The sequence below is a fragment of the Suricata suricatta genome, chromosome 8 (assembly GCF_006229205.1).
Source record: "Suricata suricatta isolate VVHF042 chromosome 8, meerkat_22Aug2017_6uvM2_HiC, whole genome shotgun sequence".
NCBI lineage: Eukaryota > Metazoa > Chordata > Mammalia > Carnivora > Herpestidae > Suricata > Suricata suricatta.
In genome coordinates, this window is record NC_043707.1 from 2,299,154 (window position 1) to 2,308,873 (window position 9,720).

The 9,720-nt window shown below is 58.7% G+C and overlaps 1 protein-coding gene across 7 annotated transcripts in view; it reads left to right on the forward strand.

Annotated features, from left to right (window-relative positions):
• Nucleotides 1–286: 286 nt before the first annotated feature.
• ZNF205 (zinc finger protein 205) overlaps nucleotides 287–9,720 on the forward strand; it is a 10,409-nt gene continuing 975 nt past the window's right edge. Inside the window, exons 1-9 of one of the 7 annotated variants that reach the window (XM_029948913.1) lie at nucleotides 287–404; nucleotides 773–899; nucleotides 1,245–1,374; nucleotides 4,127–4,253; nucleotides 6,554–6,767; nucleotides 7,014–7,105; nucleotides 7,437–7,557; nucleotides 9,177–9,293; nucleotides 9,547–9,720. The exon at nucleotides 9,547–9,720 is cut by the window's right edge and continues 975 nt beyond it. In XM_029948913.1, the coding sequence (XP_029804773.1) occupies nucleotides 4,197–4,253; nucleotides 6,554–6,767; nucleotides 7,014–7,105; nucleotides 7,437–7,557; nucleotides 9,177–9,293; nucleotides 9,547–9,720 (775 nt within the window). In that variant the 5' untranslated portion in view covers nucleotides 287–404; nucleotides 773–899; nucleotides 1,245–1,374; nucleotides 4,127–4,196. Of the gene's footprint in view, nucleotides 900–1,244; nucleotides 1,375–3,347; nucleotides 3,463–4,126; nucleotides 4,254–4,586; nucleotides 4,674–6,553; nucleotides 6,768–7,013; nucleotides 7,106–7,436; nucleotides 7,558–9,176; nucleotides 9,294–9,546 lie in introns of those variants that run through there. The other 6 variants (XM_029948910.1, XM_029948911.1, XM_029948912.1 and 3 more) reach the window with 6 other exon arrangements.

Consider the following 9,720-nt stretch of genomic DNA (forward strand, 5'->3'; position numbering starts at 1 on the left):
GATGGGGCAGCCGGACAGGAAATGCGGGCACACCGGCCAGCGGCTGGCGGCACCAGGGTGACCCTCCCCCCTCGACAGGACCGTCCCTCGGGGACGCGGACGGGAGCGCGCAGGTAAGGCGACGGGGCGGAGCCTTGAAAAGCTGGAGGGGCGGAGCCTCCGGGAACCAACCAATCATCGGTGCCACGCGTGGGCGCGTGGGCGGGGCGGCGTGGTTGCCTCGGCTACTGGCTCTCGGCGTCAGTGTTCTGCAGGCTGTGGGGTTCCTGTGCCTCGCAGGTCCGGACGTGTGCTCCTGAGGCCGCCTCGCGTCCAGGGACGGGGCCACTGGCTTGCCGCGCCCTCCCAGGGTTGCAAGGGCCGCTGGCCGCGTGAGCGCCGCCGCCCTGCTCTCAGTGGCCCTGGTGGCTCTTAGTTATTTTCTTTAAAATATTTTTACTCCTGGGTCTCCACCTCTCTGGTTTCCTTTTCTTCTTTGTCAGTGGTTAACATTTGCTGTGCTTTTTATTCCATGATTCCAGTTTTTCTTGGCCTTTCCTCCCATTCCTTTATTTCCCCTAATCTTCTTTCCTTCCAAAGGCTAGATTTCTCCATTACTCTGTCCCCAACCTGGCTTAACAGCCCTAATTAGTACAAGCCTTTTTTTTTTTTTCCTCCTTCTCCATTTCAGATGATTCCTTTTTCTAGTTTGTATTATTCTGAGTGGTTTTGTAAGACCTGAGTCAATTCTCAGGACAATCTCTGAAGGCTGATCATGATTTATTTGCTGAAGGTGACCTCTTCTTAAGCTCAGCGAAGCCACCAGACACTGGAGTTGGCATTCCTTGCGTGTTCTCCCTGTCTGAAGCTCAGATAAGCGCCTCCAACCATGGTAGTTATCCGTGGGACAGGCTCCTGAGGTGAGTACATCTCTAAACTGGTGACCTGTGAGCTGGACAGCAGGTATTTTCGGCTGGGGTTATACAGAGTTCTTAAATTTTTTATTTTAATCATCAATATTTAAAAGTCGGGACATTTCACATAGAAATCTAATTCTTTTCTGGCTTCTCTTAAAAGATTTTCAAGCTTTGGCAATACCGAGCCCCCAACTGCCCCCTTTGAATAGAATATGCTTTTTTGAGGCCCCAACTGCCACCCGACACCCAAGCCGTGGGTCCTATGCTGTGCTGCCTGCTCGCTGGAGGCATTTAGGGTTTTGATCTGTTTTGCTTATTGACTCACCTTTCCCTGGTGCCTTTCTGAAGTCTTTTAGGGGCTGCAATTCCCACACAGCAAATGTGACATTTGCTTCCTCCTACGCCTGCTCAGTCCTAGGACCCAGACCCTGGAAGCGTTTCCTCTCCTGTCCAAGAAGGGGCTGCTGTTTGTCATATAGTAGGTGCTCAATAAATCTTTTCCGAACCGTTAAATAAATGTTGAGACTTCATTTGGTCTAGTTTAGGTGATCCATAGTGGGATTTGAACCGCTGGGCTTCCCGGTATCCCTGGAGTGGCCCCTTTTGTCTGGTAGGGAAACATCTGCCCAAGAGTCGGGACATATCCACATTTTGGGGACTCTGCACTCTTGGGGTTGCCTTGGGCTGACATGGCCTTAGGAGTGAATTCCCTTACTCTGGATAATTGTCAGGCTCGAAAACAGTAATTTTTAAAAGTTTATTTATTTTTGAGAGAGAGAGAGAGAATGCATGTGTGTGCAAGAAGGGGAGGGGCAGAGAGAGGGGGAAAGAGAATCCCAAGAGCAGGCTCTGCTCTGACAGCAGACAGCCCACCATGGGGCTTGATCTCACAAACCTGGAAATCATGACCTGAGTCGAAATCGGACGCCTAACTGACCGAGCCACCCAGGCGCCCCTGGCTTTGTACATCCCTCTTTTTTTTTTATTTTTTTTTAATGTTTTATTTATTTTTGATATATATAGAGAGACAGCATGAGGGGGAGGGGCAGAGAGAGAAGGAGACACAGAACCAGAAGCAGGCTCTAGGCTCTAAGCCAGCTGTCAGCACAGAGCCTGACACGGGGCTCGAACCCACGAACGTGAGATCTGACCTGAGCCGAAGTCGGAGGCCCAACCGACTGAGCCACCCAGGTGCCCCTGTACATCCCTCTTTACCTTGAAGATTAAAACACCTGGAAATATTGACCAGAGACAAACCCCAAGGGTAATATTTTTGTTCATCAGAGTGACAGTAGAATAGATCAGAATCCTAAAACACATTTAACTCCAAAAGCAGGGTTGCAAATTCAAAATGCTGTGGGGGCAGGGTGGGAATGAAATGCGGTCACATGATTGCCGGCCCCCAAAGGGGGAAATATGAGTCCAGAGTTGCCCGATGTTCTGCCTTTTTTCAAGAAAACCGATTTTATGAGAACTCTGCTCAGTTTTAAATGTTGGAAACTAAGTTTTAAGGAAATCAAACCCCTGTGAGCCCCCAGCACACCCATAGGCTGGTACCAGGGGCCGGTTGTGCCAGGAACCGGAGGAGGCCGTCTCAGAGGACTCTGCTGACCACAGGCCATGGGCATGGGAATGTTCCCTGGAATCTGACCCCAGACCCGGTCCCACTCCTTTCCTCTGACCCGTCCCCTGTGCCCTGCTCAGGGGAGAGATGGGTTCTTCACCCTAGAAAGTGAAGCACAATCTGTTTTCCATTGGGGGGGGGGGTCTTAGTTCTCAGGTTGAAAGGGAAATGAAGACTGGGAGGTGGAATGCGCAGCGCGGGACCCTATCGACCTGGGGGTTCGGACCCTTTCACCCCTTCGCTCTCCAGCCTTGAGAGGGAGCTGGGGGAGAGGAGATCTAAAAAAATCAGATTGGTCCCATAGCTTTTGAAGGTGTGGGTCATGGGTGGGGGTGTGTAAAGGAGGTTCCCAGGACTCTCTGTTTCCTAAGTTTGCTCTGAGGGAGAGGGAGAGAGAAATCCATGCCAGTCTTGGGGAGAGCCCAGAGGACATGCTCACTGGCCTGGGGCCTTAAGTGAAATCCAGGAAGGTGTCCATGGAGACACCACAAGACCTTCAGAAGGCCCGTGTGTCGCAAAGGACCAGGGTCCCCCTCTCTCCGGAAAAGTGCCCTCACTCCTGTAAGGACAGCTGCAGTGCTTCTTTGAAATGTCAAATAGCAGAGTCCTGCCACAGAATTTGTTATCCCATTTTGGCATCCTGCTTTGCTGGTATCACAAGAACGTACAAGAACGTACCGGTAAAGTGATCGTGCGCTGGCGGTGCAGATCGCCTCCCGGGCGGCGCAGGTGCATCCCGGCTCCGGACCCCAGACCCGGAACCCTTGAAGCTGGGAACCCTGTAGGGCTGCAGCAGCATGGGGAACGGGATCTGGGAGGGACTTCCTGTTGTCCCTAATCCCAGTCTCCACCCGGCTCCCCGGCCCACTGCAGGTTGTGGAGTCTCCCTTCCCGGGGGAGGGGGCCCCCACCACCCGAGGTGCCCCCTCCGCCTCCACCTCGGTGAGAGAGGCGCTGGGGAGGGCGCCTGGGTCCCGAGATCCACGCAGGTGGCCAGCTGGCGGGAGGGGACGGGTCAAAGGTGGTAGGCTTCAGGCTGGTGGGGAGAGAAGGGAGCCTGGACCCGGGTTCAGGAAGGGGAAGGACATGGTCCGTCCAGGCCCGCGAGCAGGATGGACTCTGGTCCCCGCCGGGCGGTTACCGCTGCAGGAGGGCTGCAGAGAGCAGGCGGCTGAGTGTCTGGGTCCCAGGCGGGGCGAGTGAGGCTGAGCGCAGGCTGTGTGTGCCCTGCGCCTGGGAGACCGCGGGGCTTAGGTTCCTCAGCTGAGCTGGCAGTGATGGGTGGCCAGCACCTGTTTTGTACAATGTCTGCAGACCTTCTGGCCCCTAATGACAGGAGATGCAGCTTCCGAGGCAACCCTGGCTTTCCTTAACCGGGCTGCTCTGAGAGGCAGCCTTCTGGCTTCAGCGACAATGGGGACAGTACGAAATAGCATTCTGTCAAGTGAGGGACCAAAAAACACCATAGGGAGTGAGGTCACTGGAGGGCATCTGGGAGGTTTTATTTCTCACTGGGAACAGGATGGGTCTGGGCCTGCTGGGGATTTTCAGGGTGCTTTGGAGGTGTCCAGGAGACGCTGGCTGATTTCAGTTTCTGCTCTTGCAGGTTCCCGGCCGGAAGGTCTCGGCCAGTAAGGAGCAACCCCTGAGCTGTGCTTTCTGGCCCGGAGAGAGAGATGTTTGCAGACGGCAGAGCTGCCCGGGCTACCCAGGACAAGGAGGAAGCCCGAGAGGTATGGACGGGGCGCCCTAGAAGGAACTGGAGTGGTGGGGGCGGTGATGGGAGGAGTTGGAGGACGGTGACCAGGAGGTCCTCCCCTGGGAACTGACAGCTAGCGAGCTGATCTGCTCTGCCCGGTGAGGTCAGTAGTCTGTCAGCCAAAGACTACACGACTACACAGGGAGCCTGCGGGGGGTCCTACTGGCGAGGCGGCGCCCAGAGCAAGACTCAGTTTACCCTCCGCTTCCCTCTGCCTACGACCCCATCTCCTCCGTCTTTGGGTCCGAGCGCCTAGTCCTTTCTGCACATGTTGCCCATGTGTGTTATTACAGCCCGAGGGAGGTCCAGGGCCCCTGGGCTTGGAATCAAAGGACTGTGAGTCAGCGCAGCCAGGTGTGTGACCTTGGGCAAGTCCCCGGCCTCTGGGAACCAGGTGTGTCGTCTATAAAAATGTATATCCTGTGCTTGCTGCTCCCACTGTCTCATCCAGATCATTATCGTAACATGTAAAATAAGAACACCCACGGCACCCAGGGCCTCGGTCGGAGACACAGACGGCCTCACCTCACAGGTGTCGGTACAAATACAAACCCAGGTCTCCCTCAGCTTACCTTGGGTTACACTGCGAGCTGGAGGTATTAAGTGGAAAATGCACTTAATACACCAGAACCTGCTCAGTATCAGAGGTCATGTCGCTCACCTGGAATGTGCTCAGAGCACTCGGAGAAGCTACATTGGGCAAGACCACCGAACACAAAGCCGACCTCGTAACTGCGTGCGGAGTATCTCATGTGATGTCCTGAAGGAGGAAACCAGGATGGCTGTTAGTCTGTCAGTCATTTACGTTTGTGATGCACCGGACTGGGGGCTGCGGCTCCTGCCGCCTGGCGTTCCAAGCGAGGACCGTACGACATGTCGCTAGCCCAGGGGAAGGTGCAAATTCAGACTTAGATGTACGGTTGGTTTCTACCCAATGGGCGTCGCTTCTGTACCATGGTAAAGTCGAGAACTGTTAGTGAGCCGTCGTAAGTCAGGGACCGTCGGTGTTAGCTGTCCCGCTTCCGTGCAGGCGGTACAAAGACGTGCCACCACCGCTCCCGTTCCCTTCCACAATGCATTAGTAACACCCAGCGGCCACACGCGTCCTGACGCTCTCTGCTGCTCACACAGCATAGTTACAGTCATTCTTTCTGGCACCACTCTGTGTTCATCCAGAATGTTCCACAGTGGGCAGTTCTTTCTCACAGGTGATCTGAGCTGGAAGCAGCGTAGCTGAGTCTTGGAGGCCGCCTGGCCCGTGCGGCTCCCGGGCCCTCTGACTCCCGGCCTCAGGGTCTTCTCTTTGAGACCCTAACACGCACAAAGGTGGGGGTGGGGGAGGGAGAGGCCTGAGGTCCCAGAAGCGGGCCAGTGCCTGGGCTGTGGGCAATGATGAGGCCTCGCCAGGGGCCTCCCAGTGCAGAGGAAATGCCTTTCCTGGAGCTCTGGAGACTTGTGGGAAGGCGGTGCCCACTCAGGGGTGAGCGGTGAGTGAGGCGCTGGTCTGGCTGGAGCCCCGGTTGTCTGACCTTCCCAGCTGAGGCTGGTGTGAGGAGGGGATGAGTTAGGAGGACCCTGGGGAGCCCTGAGCCAGTGTGGTGGGGTGCTGCAGGGGCGAGCCGGGAGACGTTTCCTTCTGTCAGACTACGCTGGCCAGAGGCTTTGGCACAGTTAGCGGTACCCTCGGGCTTTTTCCTCCAACCTAAAAAACCCAACTTTTGTGACCAAAGTGAGTCAGGCTGGAAATGGCCCAAGGCCACACGATACCCCCCTGTCATTTTCAGGACATGGTGGCCCTGGGGTTGACTTGTGAGTCAGACACACCTTGAGCTCACGTGCCGGCCGGCCTAAATGCAGAATGCTGCTTACATCAGCACAGATCTTTTTTTTCCAAATAAGGTCACATTCTGAGGTTCCGAGCAGACATGAAATTTGGGGGGACACCATTCAAACCCCTGCACGCGGTGTCCCCAACACAAGAGTAGCAGCCCACACTGCTGTGGGAGGGCGAGGCCGGAGCAGGGAGGAGGCGGCTGGCCAGCCCATCCGGGCCGGGCCTCGAGCCTCCCTTCCTACCCGTGCTGGCCCGGCCTCGTGGGGGCGCACCAGACACGCGCGGGGCCCCGGGGCGGGAGAAGGAAGCAAGGCCAGAGGGAAACTGCATTTGGGTGCGTTGGGCCGCCTGGGTGCTGGCGGCTGCCAGGACCCTCCGGTGCGGGGCTCGGCCGCGTCCCCCATTCTCTGCCGGGGTGCTGATGGGGGCTGTCATCCCAGGTTCCAGGTCACGAGCATTCTTGTCAAGAAATGCTTTGTGAGTCCGAGGACACGGTGCCGGTGGGAGCTGCGCAGGAGTCTCCCCACATCAAGACGGAGCCCGAAGAGCCGCAGCCTGAGGGGACACCGCAGGGGGACGGGGCTCCAGCAGCGCAGAGCCGAGTGTCCCTAAGCCAGGGCTCTAAGGAGAAAGCTCTGTTCCTGCCTGGAGGAGGTGAGGAGAGGGGCGAGGAGAGGGGCACTCTCTGGGTGGCAGCTGTGGGGTGCAGTGGAGGCTCACAGCAGAGGCGGGGAGGAGGAGATGCCCGGATGTCTGCCCCCTGCCCCCAGAGCCTCTCCCGCAGCCTCAGAGCCTACTGACCCTCTTCTTGGGTCAGGTCAGGGTGCGTCTGAGGCAGCGGTGGGTGTCACCGGTAGGTGGGGTGAGGCGGCCGCCCTGAGCACCTCTGTCCTCTCTCAGCCCTCCCCACCCCCCAGATGCCTGTGCTCTCTCGCGAGGGGAGGACCAGAGACCGGCAGATGGCTGCGGCGCTCCTCACCGCCTGGTCCCAGGTCAGTGTCCCGTCCAAGTCCAAGGCTGAGGGGAAAGCAGAGGGATGTGGAGGCATCTCCGGGATGCAGCGGCGCCGAGGGCGGGGGCGCATGCGCGGAGAGCCCAGGGGGAGGCTGCGGTGCCCGGGAAGGACGCCTGTTCCTGTCCCTTGCGTTGCACACAGCTGCCGCGTTCCTGACCCTGTGGAGCCGCTCTCGGGTGGCCGTCGTGCTTCACCAGCAGACTTGAGGCAGGGTCACTCCAGGCCAAGGGTCGGGAGCGGGGCAGCCATCGCGCCCCTCCAGGGGGTCCTGGCGCGTCCTGGAGAGCCGGCCTTTTGTGTTGCTTCAGATGCCGGTGACCTTCGAGGACGTGGCCCTGTACCTCTCCCGGGAGGAGTGGGGGCGGCTGGACCACGCGCAGCAGAACTTCTACAGGGACGTTCTGCAGAAGAGGAACGGGCTGTCCTTGGGTAAGGGCCTCGGCCGGGACCGAGGTGGGGCCTCCCGCCCTAACACCCCCCCACCCCCCCGCAGGCTCACAGTCCTCCTCCCCGTTCCTCTGGACCGTGCTGTTCTCTGGCACCTTCCTGGTGAAGGACGTGCGCTCCTGGTGTCCTGACAGGGCAGCCACGAGCCCCCAGCCACATGTGGCTGCTCAGCACGAGAACTGTGGCTGGAGCTGCTTTTTATCTTATTTATTAATGTCACTTAATTTTTTTATTTTTTTTTTATGTTTTATTTATTTATTTTTGAGAGAGAGAGAGCATGAGCAGGGGAGGGTCAGAGAGAGAGGGAGACACAGAATATGAAGCAGGCTCCAGGCTCTGAGCTAGCTGTCAGCACAGAGCCTGACGTGGAGCTTGAACCCACAAACTGTGAGATCATGACTTGAGCCGAAGCCAGACGCTTAACCGACTGAGCCACCCAGGCGCTCCTATTAATGTCACTTCAATCAGCTCACATTTGAACTGCAGTAGCCCCACGGGGCTGGGGGCCGCCGTGGGGCAGGACTGACCTGGGATGGGGCTCTGTCCCGGGCTCTTCTGAAATGCGTGGTCCTCCGCCCCCACCTTGCTGCTCCTCCCAGTCCGTGTGAGACGTGTCTGCTCGGGAAGCTGGGCTCCAGATCGGGGCTGCTGGCCGGAGGGTGGGGCGGGTCATGGTCAGCTCCTCTCTCCAGGCCCCCTGGCCCTGAGCTGTCGCATACCCACCCCGAGGGGCCCTGGCGCCCTCGGTTTTTCTCACAGTGAGATGTTTTTCAGACCCTGGTTTTCTTGGCAGAATTCTATTCATTCATCCATTTATTCATTGTCATTCATCCGTTCATCCAGTCTGTCTGTCTGTCAGTACATGTCAGTCACACACTTGCTGGTCCGGTGGAGCCGGGGGCTTGGGAATTCTCCCGACTCGGCGGTGGGCCTCGGGTCGGGGCAGCCCAGTCCTTTAATTATGTCAGGCTTGCTCACACCCACTGCTCGCCACCCCCAGGGCGCGGAGCAGCAGGTCCAGGCAAGTCCTGGGAGATCACAGGGAACTGAGCCCCACCGGCAGCCCCAGGGCAAGCCTCACGAATGCCCTCAGCCCACTGGTTGGTCCAACACATTCCTTCCCTGGCGCAGGGCTTGGATCAGGGCGTCGAGGCTGGGCTTCTCCGCTCTCTTACTGACTTGAGCAGAATCCCCAGGCTCTCGCCCCAGGGGACCTGGCCACTGCGCCGTTGGTCCCTGACTTCTGGATGGTCAGCACCGCTGGCCTCTTCTCCCAGGCCTCCTGCTTGGCTTCCTTTCCCCATCCGCTCCTCCCCTAGGAGCCCTTTCTGCCCACGTTCTGGGAAGGTGCAGAAGCGGGAGACACTGCTGGCTGCTGCGGGGGCCTGTGTGCTAAGGGGGCTGTCGGCGGCTGGCCTCTGAGAGGCGTGTGTCCGGCAGTTACTCTGGAACGTGCTTCCCAGAGACAGGTGGACACCTGGCCCCGAGTGACGTGTGAGCTCACTCAGTTTTACCCGGAGTGTGCAGAGTGGCCTCCTCCCTTGGCAGGTGGGGGCGGAGAGGGGGTGTCCCCCGCTGTACATCCTGGTGACCGAGCACAGTGTCTCCTGTCTCTTTTTGGCCAGGGTTTCCCTTCAGCAGACCTTTCTGGGCCCAAGGACAGGGCAAGGGGGAGGCCTCGAGCTCCTGGCGGCAGATGGGAGTCGAGGAGAAGACAGGTGCGTGCAGGGGTGGCCAGTGGGTGGGCGTCCTGGCCTGGGGTAGCGGGGTCACTGCTGTCACTTCCTCCTCAGCGTGGGCTCTCTGTTTCCCCTGGAGTTCAGACACACGGCCCTTCAGGCGCAGGGCTGCCAGCTCCCCATCCTCCCCAGGGGGTGGCCTTTGCTTCCAGGATCCCTGCTCTGACCTCCATCTCCAGAGTCTCCCTGGGTCCCTCTCAAGTCTCTCTCGCTGGAAACCCTCTTTCTCCAGGAGCTGTTGAGGTGGGGAAGGAGGAGCCGGCCCCGGCCCCGGCAGCCCTCGGGGACGCGAAGTCGTCCGGAAGCCGCGTGGGGAGAGCGCAGGGGGACGGCCTGCCGCGCGGGCAGCGAGCGGGCAGCGGCCGGGGCTCAGGGACAGCCAGAGACGATGCGCAGCCGGGCCCCC